We start from the raw sequence: 18,179 nt of genomic DNA, 5'->3' as shown, positions 1-18,179 counted from the left end.
TGATAAAGATTTCCTTTAGTTGAACCTCTGTTCATCTGTTCCTGAGTTCCTTAAGAAACCAAACTAGGTTTAGTACTTAGCTCACAGGAGAGTAACGAGACAGTAGTTTAAGATCCTTTTTTTCATGTCCTTGTGATTGCAAATTAATTTTGAGACATTTGATTCTCTTTTGAATAGCTCTGATTTAAATGCACCTTCTATTTTAATGAAAGCTTGTTACTATAGTTCTGTATTTTTGAATGTAGCTAAATTAAACTTGACTGTGTGAAAAGGCCTAGCTCAAAGAAAATACAATGGAATTCCCAAGATAAAGAGCTCTGCTACAAATGAAGCCTGAATTGGGCAAATGCTCAGAGATTTTTCTTTTTTTTGCTTAGTGTCATATCCCTGGAAATAAATTGGCTTGGTAAAAGCAGGGGGAAACTACAGCATATCTTAAGTTATAACAAGACACTCTGAACTCCCCTCAAATACCAGAGTTATTGTGAAAATTAGGTTAAGAATTGTTCTCTTAGCCAGAACCTTTTTTCTCTGGGCAAGGTTTACTCATCAAATTCTGTCTCAAGGCTACTTTGCGTGAATATTTTATTGTTTCTCTAAGATTTGTCTTTGCTCTCGTTAGATTGAAAAGGGCAGTGTTAGCCTTTTCCTGCCCATCAGTGAAAGAAAAACTATGCTGTCTTGTCAACAGGAGGGGGAGCATGTGCTAATAGGAAGAGAAGACGCTGATGCTCTGTATTTGGATTAGAGACTCTATTGATCCAAACAGGATTTATAGTAGCTGCAAGAGTGAAGATTGTCAAGCAATGTCATTGTTCCATTGTTAACCCTTTCCTCTTAGAGCCAAAGGTAGAAAGGTGTTACATTTAGGGAGATTTTTTGCCTTTTTTTGGTGATTATTTCAGAAAGAAGAGAACAACTGTGTTTTCTCATCTATGAGAACAAAAATTAATTGCTGCAGTAGGTTTTAATGACTTTATTACAGCGAGATTTGGTGCCATTCTTGATTCAGAGACAGTAAAACAGCAGTTCTCTTTGTTCCTTTATATGATTATTATTTCCTCACTGAATACCTAAGTGTGCCTATTAGTTCAGTGTAATGAGCATTTACTTAGTGAACTGCAGATAGGGTTCAATAAGACTTTGATAAGGCTTTGTTAAGGAATTCGTCATTCTCCATTCTAGAATGATTAACAGTGTGGGGGTTTTGTTTGTGTTAGGATTTTCAGGAAGACTTAAAATACCAAACCGAGGGATATTTTAAAGGCTAAACCACAGTCCAGTCCCCTCAGGAGCACAATAGAATATCAAGCTGCATTTTTTTTTTGTTTTTCCCAGAGTAGTACCTGCAGAGACAAGCTTCTTTCTGAATAGCAAATTTAATTATATTTCCTTATCAATGTGACTGAACTACTGGGTTAGTTATATACATTTGTTCTATGTTCAGCTGTCTGCTAGATTTATACTAATGTGGTATGTTTCCCTTTCTCTCTTCAGCTTAATAACCAGTTTGTATTTTGTTTTGATTTTTCAGTCCCGTCTTTTACCTTCACACCAACAGGTATATATTTGCACTTTTCCCCCCTTCTTTGTTACTTTAGCATGTGTTTGTGGTACTGTTTCTCTTTTTCTGACATAACCAGCCCAACTGTTCTGAAGGTTTTTAAAACAGTTTCATTAATGACAGATATTATTTTGTTCTCTGAGTAGTGTATATTTACCTTGTAGCTGACACTTTTTTCCATTTGTGTGTACCATTTTGTAGCATACCATTTGATGCAAGCATATAATTTTGTAGCATGAGCCCATCAGTTTGTACAGCCTGGGCTCTCCTTAGCATTGTAATGGAGTGGTGTGGCCTCTGCATCTAGCGATGCGAAGGTGCTTCTGACGGACGTGGAATGATTTAGCAGAGCCCAGATGCTGACCTGAAAAGAATTTACTGGGATCATAGTTGGTGAAACATTTGCTTCTTTTCTTTCCTCTGAATCTGCATTAAACCAGTGTCCTAGTACTTGTCTGCTTAGGAAAATACAGAAAATCAAAGTGTTGTAGCAGTTAGATTTCTCTGCTTGCTGCCTGAAACTGCATTTGGACAATGAAATCTTAAAATAATCATCCTGTTCTACATAAACTGAGATGCATCTCAAATTCAGGGTGGGTTTAAAATCATCTTCTATTTCTTTTTACTTGGAAACATACAAAAAATGATGTAACCTGAGCCATAGCCCACCAAAGTCTATGACAGCCTTTCCATTCTGACCTTCGGTGTGTTCCACAGTCTGGCAGCTCAGCAGCTCCTCCTCTGCAGCAGATGCAATCCAATATATTCGGCATTGCTTCTAGTTACAGCCCGAGCGACCAGACAGGTTGTTTCTTCCTCCTTTGTTCCAAATTCCTTATTTTCACAAGAGATCTATGAGACTTGCAGGACACATATATCGAGGCAGGGTGAAAACCACCTGCCCCCTCCTCTGCAGACTCCCATTAGCTCAAAATCAACACTGGGCTAATTTGGCCTCTGGGCAGGAGCTGAGTTACATCCCTCTAAGTTGCACCACAGATGAAGCAACCTCATGCCTTGTCTGTGTTCATCCACAGACCTAATTGTAACGGCTTAGATTCTTATCCACGTGCTGTTAATCACATGAAATAGTATCTTGTTTCCAAAGTCATCCTGTTATGTTCAGTAGAGCTCCTTACTGTTCAGCGTGAGTCAGAATGGCCCTTAATATTTCTGAAGTCCTTTGAGATTCACGGTGGAGACTAATTCAAACTATGATTATTTTGCTATTACTGTAATTGGCTTAACAGAGGGCTTCTATTGCAATCACAATTGTAGCACACTATGGAAATTATGCAGAGGTTGGTAGGTTAGCTAACATATATTTTCTCAGTTGGATTCTTAACATTAAAATAAAATAACAGGGCTCTATAAGATATGTCAGAGCTGCAAAATAAATAGCACTGAGATTTTAAAGGAGAAATTTAAAAAAAAAAAAGTATGTAAAACTTTTAAAGGAAAAAAAAAATTGTTTTTCAATCCAGGATCCCAGTCATTAGTTCCATTGACTTTAAATGGAACCAGACCCTCTGCTTTAGCATTACCTACAGTAAAAGACTTAACCTGTAGCAGTGCATCCTACATTTTAATCCTGTTATTGTAATTACTGCCAGCATTTATCTCTCTCTTGCAGACTTCCAGTTTGGAGTTCTTCTAAAGAGCAGAATTTGGCTGCTTTTTTTCGACACATTCCTAGTTGAAAAATGTAGAATCCGTCAACATTTGCTGGGAGGCAATCTCCTAAACCCTTTGCCAAATGTAGTGCAAATCTGCAGAATTTGTAGCACTGTTTCTTCTTGGATGTTTGCATCCTAAAAACTAACTTTTCAGTCATGATGCTTCCTATGAAGGATATACAATCCATGCCAATAAATAAATGCATGTGGACATCCACTTTGTTCGTTGTAATGCTACTGATATGCTAGCAAAACTTTTCTTTCTAATTTAGGAAGTATTCTTTCTTCCAGACATTTTTTATGAAGATAAATACATTTAATTTTTTAGATTAAAAAATATCATTGTAAAATGTTACAAAATGCAAAGCTCCTGTGGACTTTCAGAGTTTGCTTGTTCCATGAGTATAGTGCAGTAACATTCAGAAGGAGCATGTGTTTTTGCAGTAGGTTCAGCTGTAATCAGCCATTGTTTACATTGGAAGTAAGGTCTGTTATAGAATCATGATACCTCTTTAATCTTACCAAAATAATAAGGTAGAGCAAAGCTTTAACATCTAGCCATTCAGGAAATAAATACATGACCTAAATTCTTCCACAGAGTAACTCCACTGAAGTCAGCAGAGTTATGTTACGGATAAGTTCAACCTGATGTATGGCTTCCTGCTTTCTTAAGTGATACATGTCTTTGTGTTTTTCGAAACAGAACTGAAATATAAAACTGGGTTGCAGCTAAGACTAGCAGTTATCAAGCAACACAAGTATTATGTATAAACCTGCATTTGAAGGAATAGCTCGCAAATGATTAATGTATAATCAATGCACGTTTAGTATCTCAGCTAAAATGAACAAAGGCAAATTTAATACTGCTATTTGAGGAGTCTTTTATGGTTTTTAAATTATTTCCTTTTTTATCTTTAATTATTTCAGTAACATATCAGAGAGGAGGAGAGGCCGTAAGCAGTGGAGGCAGGTAATTATGTGCTTTATTTTTAAAGCTATAAATTGTGTGCAACTAAATTTAAGGATTGTAGGAGTATAACTGTTCTTTTGAGTGATAGCAGAATAATCACTTGCAAAGATATGTTTTAATTTATTGTATTAATTTGTACATTTTGGTCATTTTTCTGTTTAGAAGGAGGATATATGGTTTGAATTTTTAGGTTGGTTTCCAAAGAATGCGGTTGCAATGTTTTCAGCTTTGTTAACCTGTAAAAATTGTATCTCAAAAAATGAGCAGCAGAGGGAGCAGTTTAACTTCAAAATAAAGACCTGGCTTGCTAGCTGATTAAGGAAGTAAAAGTAATTAAGTCGTGGCATTTATGAAGATTAAGAAATATAGCTGGTTCACAAATACTACAAAGAAAGAAAATGTTTATTTGAAAAAATTGCTGAAGACATAAATGGCTTATAAGGTGACTTTTTAAAATCTTGCTATGAATGCAAAGCAGTTAAAGCATCACTTAAAAGAGATGGGGCACTGAAGGAGAAGGGAACAGGTTTTAGATTTAAAGCCCCCAGCTTTTATAACCTAGCCCATTGCAGACTGAGGATTTAAGTAAAATATGTTTACTGGGTTTATATCATTACTTAATGAATGGCAATGGACAAACCAGTAATTTGCATTTCCTCTGTAAAGTCAGAGTTTTCTTCAGAAGGCAAAATAACAATTTTAGCAAAAAGGCAAGTCCAAGCACATCTTTTTTTTTCTAGGTCACATTCAAGTATACCTTTTTCTCAGCATCTCAGAGATTCGATGTGATGCTGAAATAAATGCTAAAATCTCAGGGAGCAGTTGGGCAATAAATTCCTATATCAGTTCCTGTTTCACAAGTGGCATCTTGTGATTCCTAATTTGCAAGACCATACAAAAATTCAGGAAGAGTAAAGATTAGGCATAAAATTAGACATTCCCAGTCTACTGGAGTGTTTTGCAGAGACAAGGCTGCTCTGCTGCTCCTGCTGAACCTGGCATGTTAGGAGCAGTTGCAGGTATCTCTGTCCTGCACTGTATGCTGCTGTGTTGTCGTAGCCATAAAACCACAGAGGAAAACCTCTAGAACAAGTTACCATGTGATTTTTGAGTGGGCAAATCTGTAAATCACTGGGTTGCTGCCTTCACCCCAGGATAGTGAGAAAATAAGAGAGAACACAGATGAACCCTCTCTTTCCCTGACAGGGTTGTTCAAAAAGGTATGCAGTTAACATCCTTTGTGTTCTTTGTGCCACTGTGCTGTCTCGCCCTTCCCAAAGCACAAGCTAAACAAAGCGCACTCGCATAGACTCAGAGGACAGAAATGAACCCAGAAGTGTCTACATCACATACAGTCATTTTGGTGCAGCTAGAGAAGCAGCTTCATTTTTTACTGTCCTAGTTTTAAGGATAAGTGCCACAATCTAGCAATGTAATTGATTCAAAGCTGACATCTATGCTGCCTTTGTTCATTTGCATATACAGCATTTATAGGATGTACGATGTACCAGGTTTTGTAGAATATGAAACATACTTCTGCAATGTAAAAAAAAAAAAAAAAGTTATTTTTACATATAAAACCTTCCTCTGATTTCCAAAACCTAAGATTTTCACTTTTTTACATTATATTTGCAATTTTTGGAGAGGCTTAGCATTTTTGCCTAATGCAGATATGTGAGCATGTTAAAGCATTATTCAGAATTCACAATGTCACAGTGATATATTTCGACATAATCCCCTATTCTGTCATGCAGAAAAAAAAAAAGTCTGTGGCAATCCCTTTCCTAGACAAGATTCAAGTTATGGTCCATGTGTTGGATTGACTCCAGCCAGCAGCCAGGCACCCACACAGCCACTTGCTCAGTCCACCCCCACCCCAAACCCAGGACACTAATTCAAGGACTTTGCTGCAAAGGTTAAAGATCTTTGGAAATTACGATCTCCGATCATCACCAGGCTATGAAGCTGCAATGCAAACATCTCTTGCCTACAGTTCCACCTCGATGGCTCCAGTTAGAGTTTTTGTCTATTTATATACCTCACGTCACATTTCTTACATGACAGCAGGTGTGAATGCAAAGTAAATTTTAGAAGCAAAGGACTTTTAACTCTCCCTCCACAATTCACTACACTAGTCTTGAAAGCAAAACATTCTGGAAGGCTTTGTCTACTCCAAATGCCTGAAGATGTTTAATTGTAAAAGCAGAGTGGCAGGGAAAAAACAGAGTGTTTTAAATCAGCTGGCCTGCTCACAGGACTACATAGCTATAAATTTATTTCAGATTTACAAAAAATACTCGTTTAGTGTACATGTATTGTCTGGTTTGTTAGCCTGACAGTAAGTCAAGCCTCATCACCTCCCATGTTAAATTGTCAGATGACATGCAGTACAGAAATACATATACACATATGTGTATAGAACTTCTAAATGTCATTCTAAGACTTATGACTTAAGCTTGCAGCAATGACAGACTACATCCCCCAAAACTCTCTGCATGCAGTTTGTATTCTCAATTTGCAGTTTAAGAGGATTAGCGTATTTTATTTCTGTAGAGCATCACATCTAATATTTGGAGGCTAGTTTCTGAAATATTTCAAAAGGAAATTTGCCTGTTAAATCCTGTGATGAAAGACACTGTATTCCTTTATATATATCTGTCAGTGGCTAAAATTATCTACTTTTAAAAGCACCTTAGTTATCAAAGGCAATTTTAAGTTGCTAGAGAATCCTCATATATCGGACTTGTATTGTTAGTGTGGAAACTGAAGAGGCACCAAAGATTCTACAAAGAATTAGAGAGTCTTGCATGCTCACTAGAAAAATTCAGCAATTTGGAAGCCAAGGAATGCTATTTCTTTTTGCTGATGGCAGGAATACACTTTATTCCAAATGCAGCATTGATATCCAGATATTTTAAAAGGTGTTGAGTATATGCTGTTACTTTAAACGTGCTTTGGAGCTGCTGCTCTTCCACCCATCTAAAGATTAAGCAAGTGGCTTACTTGTTAACAAAGATATATAACACACTCAGTATGCTTAGTGAGATCCAAATACTCCCAAGTGACAGAGGTTTCTGTAATCTGCTGTTCCCTTTGATCCACTACAGTAACACTAGCTGATGGTGGGGAGAACTTGACTTCATAAATCACCAAGAACTTGGGAGTATTCATATCCAAACTAGTCTCTTATTTCCATGTATCCATCTCGCTTCCATGTGTGAATTTTTTGTTTGTTTAACTTGCCAATTTCCCCATTTTTACCTTGCTTGCTTTAAGAAAGGGAGAAGGGACAGAAATATAAAAATAAAACCTTCCCAGGGGAAAAAAAAGTGACAGGTAAAGGTTGCATGCCAATGTATATGTGTAGTTCCACAAACTGGATTGATGCTGTCGTTGGCTGTTCACTTCAGAGTGTCTTAGCAAGGATCAGGTTATATAGGAGATTAGAAACCATTAAATAATTGAAACAGGCTGTATTTTCCAATGCTTATGCTTTTAAATATGTGATATTATTTTGTAATATCTAACCTATAACTGCAATGTGAAAATGCTTTTGTTTAATTTTTGAAATGACCAAGCTTTGTTTTTAAAGGCCAGGACTCCTAAACATCAGTGAACCAGCCACTCAGCCATGGCTAGCAGACACTTGGCCTAACACAGGGAACAATCACAATGACTGCTCCATCAACTGCTGCACCTCTGGCAACGGGAACAGTGATAGCAACCTTACGACGTACAGTCGACCAGGTTAGATATGTTTCTACATTGCTATGGAATCTTCCTTACAGAGTATATACTTCTAATACCTGAGAGAGTGTACAGATTTGTTTCTTTCTTTGTTTCCAGTGCATTTAGACTTCATATAGTTTCTACTCTATGTCATGATTATGCCTTTGGTTCCTTTTTGGATGCCTTTTTTCAGTCCTCTTTGGGTAGTTGTAGCAAGCTGTAGGCTGAAGGAGCCCCTGCAAAGTTCGATGTTACCAAAAGTCATGCCGAACTGATATGTTTCAGCATCTGAAAAAGAGCAGACAAGGTCATTTTTTAAGTTGTTCTGTACATCATTGTTGCTTGAATGGAGAAGCTGAAGTACCAAAATGGCACTAGTGAGATTTTACTTCCAGCTTAGGTGCGATGAGAAGCAAGAAATAAAACACTGCTGTGCTACTTGCGAGACAGTCTACTTTGGCACATTCAAAACCTCCCTTGGGGTGCCATTTTGTACAAAATTGCATAGCTGGTTTTCTCTTTAGGGTGTGTGGATAAAAAGGTGAACTTCACACTCTAAAAACAATTACAAAATGTCAGGTTAAGTGATAGTTCCCAGGAATTTGGTAAGGACTCAGAATGCTCTCGAAGAAAACCTTGTGAGATCCATGGGAACACAGCTGGTGAGATATATCTAGAAGCACTAATTGTTGCACATTTTGTTTCAAATGGACCTAATATTCCTTTTTTTTTTTAGCCTGGTTTGTGTTACTGGTGGGGAATGAAAATGGGTCTTTCCCACTACAAACATCTCTGGCTGATTTTTGCCAGTAGCATTTCAGAGAGGGAGCATGGTTACCTGTAGTGACGTTGCGTAAGTGCAAACAGCATTTACCTCCTGTAATTAATGTGAAACCAGCCATAATGTGATGGCAGTAATTCATCTCCTGCAATATGCTGTCTGACAGTGACCAGTGCCAGGTGCTTCAAAGGAAGGTGAGAGATACTAACATTACTAACATATCCCTGCCCGAGGATATCACGTCCACAAATACCTATATAAAGAGATTTCTGATACAGAGATACTTGGTTGTGGCAAGCACAGACATACCACGTCCTAGTAACTGAAACTTAACAAATTCAGAAAAGGAAGAGAATGCACATTTTTGAGAGTTGTAAACTATTATAGCTTCTCGTCATGAGGTGCAGTGGATGGATTCTTTCTCAGTTTAGATTTTATATCAAGCTTGCTTGCATTGCAAAGTGATTCCTTCCTTTCAAGTAGAGCTTATGAGCTTGAGGGTCAGACAAGATGCTTATAGTTGTCTATTCTGTCCTGGAAAACATGGCAAATATTTTTAATTATGTCAGCTTGGGCTTGGCTTGTGCTCTGAAACAGAAGAGTTGGATATCCCCTTTGTAGCTGTGAATGTGCTAAGTAACTGCATTTTTAAGTATAGTACTGTCCTCCAATTGTACAGAATGGGAACGGGTTCTTCTAAAAGTAGATGCTATAGAAAATCTAACAGAATAAATCTTCTGTTACATAGGTAAGCCAGTTTTGTTTAAGTCCTTTGTATGTGGAATTCTAATGTGTCTGTGTAAAAAAAAAAAAAGTACCTGCTGCATATACGGTATCGATTGTATTGCCCTACACACAAATCAGATGTAGCTGAAAATGGAAGGAGGAAAAATATATGTTATAAGTGATTGTGCAAGGATATTATAGCAAAGCATGAGGTATTAAGAATGAAGAACATGCTGGATATATAATTGGCCAATATACTTCAGTAGACTTGGAAAGGAGGAAAGACTAACATGGTTTCAGTAGGTGAGAGAAAAAGCAGAAATGGAAACACTTAAAAAGCAGAAATCAAGAGCTGAAGACTGAGAAGCAATAAATAATACCTCACATAACAAAGAAAAATATATCAAACGGTAAAACCATCAAAAAGCACAAGCCAGGGGACATGAAATGTGCAATGATAAACTGGATGTGGCATGTTCTGATACTGTTCCTTAATCACTGAAAATGTGAATCTGTGGTTTTCTTCCTCAAGTAGTATTTTATTTCTCTTATTCAGGAAACATTTCTCAAAAAAGATGTATGTATTAGGGAATATTTTTGAAATTGAACATCCTCTGTATTTGGTAGTTATTCTCTTCAGTATAATGGTCAACTCCCAAATTCTGTACTTAGTTTTGCTTAGCACCCTCTCCAGTAGATTAATTGTGGCCACAGGTAATGGACTGCAGGTTTTGGATCAAACTCATTAGCATAAATACCACATATTTTAAAAGAGGAAAACTATATTCCTGGTGGTTGTTATGTAATTATTGATGCGTTAATCAGCTGGCAAATGAGAATTGTTTGCTTAATGATCATTGAAGACTGGTTTTGCTAAGCGTTCTAACTGCCAACCCACAGACTGTGTTACTCCGTTCGGTACTTTTCCAGTGGACTGTATATGGAGAGGAAAAAAAGTGTGTGGAGCTGCTGTCACACAGAGGCAAGAGACTGGGAAGGGCAGGCACACTGCTTCACACAGCGTGGCCAGACCATCGGTGCATGTCTAATTTACTCTGTGCAATAAGTGGTGATATCACGATGCAATAACTATTAAAAGAATGAATTCATGCTGTCTATGTGATATATATTTAGCGTAGAGGACAATGGTATTACTTATTTTGCAATATCCAAAGTAATTAATAATTAGCAAAAATTCCAAAGTGCTTTCCTGTCTTTTTGTTTCAAACCAAAATATAAGATTGTATAAGGAAACAATGATCAAATAAAGTCTTGCTACTGGGTATTCAGTCACCTTTCACATTGTATTCTTTAATTCTGTTATGTGTAATCATTTTTCAGTCTTTTATAAAAATCTGTTGTATCTCTCTTTCTTATCACAACTACAAAAGAGTCTAAATGCTGTTTGTTCTATATTGACATGAGATGACTGTCATGTTTAGTTATTCTCATTATTAGGTTTTAGTTGATTTTTCCTTTAAATGCAAATTATCTTAATCACAGTTATGGATTGGATATCTATACCCCTTTGAGAATAATGTCTAAGAATGTAAATGTTTATACGGCCACTGTAGAAAAAGCCTAGCAAGGTAAGTCATTGTAGGTGCAATTCAGAAGGTCTGAATTTACAGTGAATGAAAGCAGTGAACACTACTTTTGAAGCAGTAGCTCATAAGGTAAATAATATTCCGTAAATTATTTAGTTAATTACAATATTGCTGCTTCGTGGCTGCAAACAATATAGTTATGCACTAAAAATTTTTTAAAGGGAATTTCATTGAAAGTACAGTGTAAGCGAACAGAATGACCTTTTGTTTTTTCTTTCCTCTGTGGTTAGCCGATTGTATAGCAAATTACAACAATCAGCTGGACAACAAGCAAACAAACCTGATGTTGCCTGAGTCAACTGTATATGGTGACGTGGACCTCAGCAACAAAATCAATGAGATGAAAACCTTCAATAGTCCAAATCTAAAGGACGGAAGATTTGTCAACCAGCCTGGGCAGCCCACTCCTTATGCCACCACTCAACTCATCCAGTCAAATATCAGCAATAATGTTAACAATGGCAGCGGGGATACGAATGAGAAACACTGGAAACCCTCTGTTCAGCAAAAGCAAGAGGTTGCACCCATACAGTACAACATTATGGAGCAAAACAAATTAAACAAAGGTGAAGAGCTTTTAGCTTGTTTCCCCCCTTTAGGCATCAGAGGAGTTTTGACCTTCTGGTGCTAGGAGTCTAAAGCTTTCAGGTTCAGCAATTACAGACTTCTGTGGTGCTTTTAGATTTCTCCCTCTTCAGATTTAGATATCCACAGTTAGCAGTGTCAGAAAGTTAATTAGCACCACAATAACCTTCAAATATTCAGGTTTTAATTAAAAAAAAAAAAAAAAAAAACAGTCTGTATCTTTAGAAAAGAGTTAAATAAAATACATTTCCTATGCATTTGAGATTTATTTAAATTTAATAGTAGTTAAGGGATTGGTTAGGACAGGAGCCAGATATTTTATTCATCAGCCAGATGCATGGTAGTCACATTATACTCTACCTTAAATTTTAAATAGGTCAAGCCACTCTTCCCAGTCGTGGATGGAGACTAATTAAATCTACATGCTCATGTAAACGAATGAAATTTTGCATATCAGACTCCGTAAAATTCTATTGTGCTGTACACTGGGGACACAATTGAAGTGATCCAATTCATTTTAGACTTGTTCCTAGCAAGCCTTCGATTCACATATTGAGAGACAGTGCTACCGCACACAGTTTTGGAAACTAAATTCCTTTGTTACCCTGACTGAAGTCTGTGGATCCAGAAGCTAAAAATAAATTGATTTCAGTGTTAACGGGAAACATCAGAATGTACTTTTCTGGCCTTGAGGGTACATTTCTTTAATATAATGTGTGGGAGTTGGAAGAAGTAGGTATGTGATTTCTTGCTAGTCCTCCAGGCTACCATGCAACCTCTTTTAATAACCTGATTTGCAAAACTGTATCCTTAGGAAGTGGACCCATTCTAACTTGGAACTTTTTGCATGGATTGTTGTAACTCAAGTGATCACATAGTGAGAAGTTATCCATAAAAAGATACATTTCATTACAGGAATGTTGATTGCTCTACCGGACCCATCTACTCACAGAGGAGTTCAAAGGGCAATGTGAAATCTGACACTTTCCCTTGACATAAACATGTCCAAAGAAAATTCGATTTTTGTGCCTCCTTACTAGAGGGTGAAAACTGTAATTTTTTGTAATTATGTTTTCCTTCATGAACTGTGTATTACATATCTATTTTGGAATTAAAACATGTTTGGTTTTTATGCCCTCAAGGATACTGCATCTTTCAAACTGTGTATATTGCAGCTGCATATTCTCTAGCATATTGTAGTGTGGAAAGGCCCCCTTAAAGCATTGTCTGCTGACAGTCGTATATACATATCTCAGAGTGTTGATTTACTGTTTATCCTCTATGTAAACATATGCAGTATGTAGGGCTTCAGCGTGGTCTCTGGAATGCAACTAGGCTGAGAAACTATTACAGGATACACTCTGGTGTGGAATTTATCATTTTGCTCTTTTTCCCATGCTTACATTATCACAAACATTTCTGCAGCAGATGGGGACTGGATTCTTAGTTTTGTTTATTTTTGTTTTGATTTGGTATTTTATGAGTCAATATTCTGATCTTGGTTTTCTCATTCTCTAAGTCAAAACCATCTTGCTGATGATTACACCTATAGCTTTTGTGATGGGAAATAACCGTTTTGATGAGTTACATGCTGTGCTTCATTGTCACTACCTTATGCCCAGCGGTTCTGTTTATGACACAGTTTTATTTGCTTTATGAAGAGTAACTCAGCTCCTTTCTGTTCTCTGTAAATTATAATTTCTTTTTGGCATGAGAGTACTGTTTTGTCAGATGAGAATTTTACTTCTGATAAGTTTTACAGATCTGGTTGCCAAATCTAGATTTTAAAGTAACATATGTATATCAAGCACTTTGGAACTGGAGAAGGAAGTTACGGCAATAGGCATTAGCAAAAAAAAGGCCCTGCCTGCAGCTAGAACCTGCATGACCCAGTATAAATAGAAATCTTCTTGGAGCCAGCAGACCTTAAACAAAGACCTCTTCTGTTGAAAACCAAATTCAGTGAAACTGCATTGTTGCTCCAGCAGGTCATTCAGCTCTTGTAATGCAGGGTTGACTCCTACATGGGTTTGTCACCTTTGAAATACAAAAAGTAGCTATCACAGTCCATTGGCTGCCCTGCATGTATAAATTAAGCAGAGACCATGGAAAATCAATCAAGGTGGCAGTCTGTTCATATGCATATCCTATATGTATCCATTGAGACTTAATCCTTGCGGAGGCATTGTGTCAGCCCTGTGCATAGGATTTTATTTTAATCCATTTTTGCTGTGGAGCTACTGAGTTGCCATGATTTTCCTTAAACTTACATTTAGCGACGGGATAAAAATAAAATATGATTATAGGATTATTTTCCTTTCAAAAAATCAGTTTATTTCTTCCTCATTATTTTCAGGAGATCTTACTTTGTGTTACAAAGCAGATATATAAAAGTAGATCTGTTTCTGAAGGATTGCATTAACTATACTATCAAACTTGCAGATTACCGGGCAAATGACAACATTGCTCCAACTATTCCGTACAACCAGTCATATGACCAGAATACAGGTGGATCCTACAACAGCTCGGACAGAGGCAGTAGTACATCTGGTGAGTCTCTACCTTGTTTTCCAAACCTTAGCTTTTTTGATGTTTGGAGGCTCTAGCTGTATATAGCACTAGTTACTGGGCTTATAGAAGGGACAACGGGAAGGGACCCACTGACAATAATTTTTTCATTGTTTTTAAACTAAAACCATGCATTTTATGGAGTAGAGAAGCATGCATGCCTAAATATAATTTATATAGATTTCAGTGGCTATATGTCAAAACTACTCCTGTACATCTTTAAAATGTAGTCAGTAGATAATTAAATTTCATTTCTCACTGGCATTTCCTGTGCAAAATATATAAAAGTCCTTTGTAAAAATCTTAAAATAAGACAGCTTTTTGTGCTGGAGAGTGGTGACCAGGGCAGTGAAATTGTATTCTGTTCTTTGGAACCACAGAATACGGTTTAATTCAAAAGTTATTGCTTCTCATATTGTACAACCTGTTCACTTTCAGCTTTGATTTCTGGTAGATGTATGTGAAATGTTCAGAGCTAAAGCAGAAACTACACATAGGCTTTATCGTAAGCCTTATACTTAGCCTATGTTCATTTACATCAAGCTAATTGTACGGTGAGTGATAGTCACAAGTGCCATTCCCTGGACTTTTTATCTACTAATGAAAACAAGGCCTTTTGTGTTCACCTTTTGTTCTGCTGTTGCCTTTGGTAGCCTAGTTGCCTTAATGCTGAGCTGTGCTCCTTTTTAACTGAGTTGACCGAGGCACAGCAGAGGCATAAACACATAGATGAGCCAGCTCTGCCTTTGGGTGACCCGAATTCTCAGTGCCTGGGGTGAGGTAAGCACAACTCCCAGTTCTCCAGACTGCTCAGGGATGTTCATCTGGGAGCCAGCCTTTTGCCCACTCCTGGGTCTACAGCATCAGGATGTGGTGCTCAGCCTGTGCTCAATGCTGTTAAGAACAGAAATTCAGCCTGACACATCTCAGGGCTATGAGCCCATGCACATTAAAAATGAGAAGATGGTATACTCCATGCTGACACCTGTTGTGGTTATTCATAACGCTTAAAATTTATAGTCTTGTGCCAAGTAGTCTAGCAGGAATGGAGCAAGGTGAACAGAGTAATAAATTAATTGTGCTGAATCTAGTATATATCATGGCACTTAGGGTAGAGCGTGATGGTTGCCTTGGGATAGTTAGGGTTTTGCTCGATATACTGAGATGCCAAAAAAATAGTTGTACCTAGCTAAAACACATTAGTATCTGGCAGCTAATGTGGGACAACAGTAAGCAGAACTACTGTCCGTAAGAATGGAAATCTGAGACCGCAGAAGTGAGAAAAATAAACTTCCAAAGTCTCACTGCAATATATTTAATCATGTATACAAGGCTTAACTATGGAAATATAAAACCATGCCTCAGTTGAAGAGAGAAATGTGAAGGATTCTAAAACATGTTCAAAAAGATGGTGATTTTATCTACAATTAAAGAAGAAACAATGACAAAGAGGGATAAAAATGTATACCGAGGTACAGGGCTAGTGTCAGTTCTGATCACAGCCATATCCAAAGTTGAAATTCAAGACCACCTGAATAATGAGTCTTATTCAAAGTTATTGGAACTGTTAAAGCTGCATTGTTCTATTGTGAGCTATAATTTCCCAGTAATAGTAGTTGAAAACATTTGTACCATACACCATCGATCTTCTTTTTTCTTTTTTCTGTTATTTTAGTTCTCCTAGCAATTATTTTCAACTGCACCTGCCATTTAGACTAAAACTAGTAAATTCATTGTGCCTAAAATGTTTCAGTGGACAAGTACAAATTACATATATTCAGTGACTTAATGCAACAGTGGAACTTTAATAGATCATATCTGTATCATATTGTATTTTAGGTTCAAGCAATTAAATAGTATAAAGGCACTTTAGAAAATATGTCTACAGCTCATTTGTTTTAGATGATAATCTCTAATGTAATTAATAGAAGGAGGAAGCTCACTCTTAATGACATTGCTTGTAAAATTCACTTACGGTTTTATCGCATTTTGACTATTTATTAACAATTCAGGTTTTGTATCCCATGTGCTTTTTCCATGCAGTGCAAAGTTACTGGTTAAATTCAACTGCTTAAAAATATAGAGTAATTCTACAAAGAAGCTACAATTACAAATGAGTGTAAAAAGGAGGAATGCTAGTTTATTCCAACTCAGGACAACAGTAAATGCCCAAAGAGTTCAAGAGGATCTGGGAGAGACTATGATTATTTTGTTTTTCGAAGTGTAGCGGTGAGGAGACACTTAAAAGCATTACAAATGTGTATTGCTTTTTACTCATAGGGAGTCAAGGGCACAAGAAGGGTGCTCGGACCCCAAAGGCTCCCAAGCAAGCTGGCATGAACTGGGCAGATCTTCTTCCACCCCCTCCCGCACATCCACCTCCCCATAGTAATAGTGAAGATTACAGTCTCTCGGTGGATGAAAGGTAAGAAAAATTAATACATCATCCATTTCTCACTTTAATCACTAGTTAATTGAACTATAATTTGCCCTACAAGCTGGCAGTAAGACTGTCCTTCGGTACTGTTCTGGTGCTCCTCATCTACCTGTAGTGTGGCTATTTAGCGATCACTTACTGGCAGTGGTTTACATCCACTCAGTACATTCTTACTAAGCTGTTTTCAAGAGCACATATAACAATGTTGTTTGGTTTTGGTTTTTTTCTGGGCTATTTATACATGTATCAGATACGGTAATTACATAGTAAAAATTTAAGTCTTCATTTTCTTGAAAAATTCATTTTAGCTATGACCAAGAAATTCCTTGTCCTGTCCCACCTGCAAGGATGTATCTGCAGCAGGATGAGCTAGAGGAAGAGGAAGAAGATGAGCGAGGTCCTACTCCACCTGTCCGGGGAGCAGCTTCCTCTCCAGCCGCTGTCTCCTACAGCCATCAGTCAACTGCCACCCTCACCCCTTCTCCCCAGGAGGAGCTCCAGCCCATGTTACAGGACTGTCAGGAGGATCTGGGACACATACAGCACCAATCTGACCGGAGGTGTGTCAATGCGAATGTAGCGAGGGAGGTGTGATGAACGTCATCCTGAAATTTCTTGCTGAATTCAGTGAGGCCAAGATTTTCCCCATGATACTTATTCTGTTAATATTTAACTTCTAGTCTGGAATGCTGGAACTATTTGTAACCTAAGAAATACGTAATTAAGTTGGTTTATTATTATAACATGGAAAGAAGTGCAGTATATCACTTTACGGTACATACAATGCTGACACAAGTTAAATTCACAGTCATCAGGATATTAAAGTGGTATCGTTAACACAGCTTACCATATAATTACAGTTCCATTGTTTCCAATAGATTTACTGCATTATTACCATAAAATAGCATGCATTATTTCACAGTAACTGTGCAATTAACTTGTCACCAATAGGTATGAATATATATAAATATATAATTTATGTAACTTATAGATCTTCCTTTTCTCATAAATCCTAATACAGGAAATTATTGCGTGCAAAATCTTCTTAACATTTCCACCTACCCTTATTTAAAGGAATGACCAGTATTAATAAAGATAGATATTTCTTACAGGGAAATTTTGTTTCTTCTCTGAGTTGCTTTTAGTACAAACTATTTTGCATATACACTCTCACAGCTTCTCTCCCATAAAACAGTGAATTCTGAATGAGGCTTTTTATGTATGATGCTTACTTGTCTTGCTTTTTGTTAAGAAGGCACAGCTTTTCCATCCCAAATTGTTTCTTTTATTATTTTTTTCCTCCAGTCGTTTGCACATATTGTTTATTACCACAAATATACACACTTACCTGCAAAATTGTCGTCATACTTTGTATTCAAAGTGAAATGCAGGTCTATTATTATGAAATGAATCTGATCTTGACAAGTAGACTGAAGAGTTTTATTTTTTTTTATTAATATAGCTTACTGAACATTTATGGGTGTATTTTCCAGAATGTTTTTTGAATAGTTGATTCATTTTTATGTTTCCCTTTTT

At 37.0% G+C, this 18,179-nt stretch overlaps 1 protein-coding gene across 7 annotated transcripts in view; it reads left to right on the top strand.

Moving 5' to 3' along the window:
- Window positions 1–18,179, top strand: part of ROBO1 (roundabout guidance receptor 1) — a 741,248-nt gene that overhangs the window by 706,130 nt on the left and 16,939 nt on the right. For 5 of the 7 annotated variants that reach the window (XM_071809757.1, XM_065862790.2, XM_071809739.1 and 2 more), the window contains 7 exons: window positions 1,535–1,561; window positions 4,168–4,210; window positions 7,803–7,957; window positions 11,284–11,619; window positions 14,081–14,188; window positions 16,487–16,631; window positions 16,952–17,203. In XM_071809757.1, coding sequence (XP_071665858.1) covers window positions 1,535–1,561; window positions 4,168–4,210; window positions 7,803–7,957; window positions 11,284–11,619; window positions 14,081–14,188; window positions 16,487–16,631; window positions 16,952–17,203 — 1,066 coding nt within the window. The remainder of the gene's footprint in view (window positions 1–1,534; window positions 1,562–4,167; window positions 4,211–7,802; window positions 7,958–11,283; window positions 11,620–14,080; window positions 14,189–16,486; window positions 16,632–16,951; window positions 17,204–18,179) is intronic. The other 2 variants (XM_071809765.1, XM_071809752.1) reach the window with 2 other exon arrangements.

The sequence above is a fragment of the Patagioenas fasciata genome, chromosome 1 (assembly GCF_037038585.1).
Source record: "Patagioenas fasciata isolate bPatFas1 chromosome 1, bPatFas1.hap1, whole genome shotgun sequence".
Taxonomy (NCBI): domain Eukaryota; kingdom Metazoa; phylum Chordata; class Aves; order Columbiformes; family Columbidae; genus Patagioenas; species Patagioenas fasciata.
Note: the sequence above shows the minus strand (reverse complement) of the source record. Positions and strands in the feature narration are given on the sequence as shown.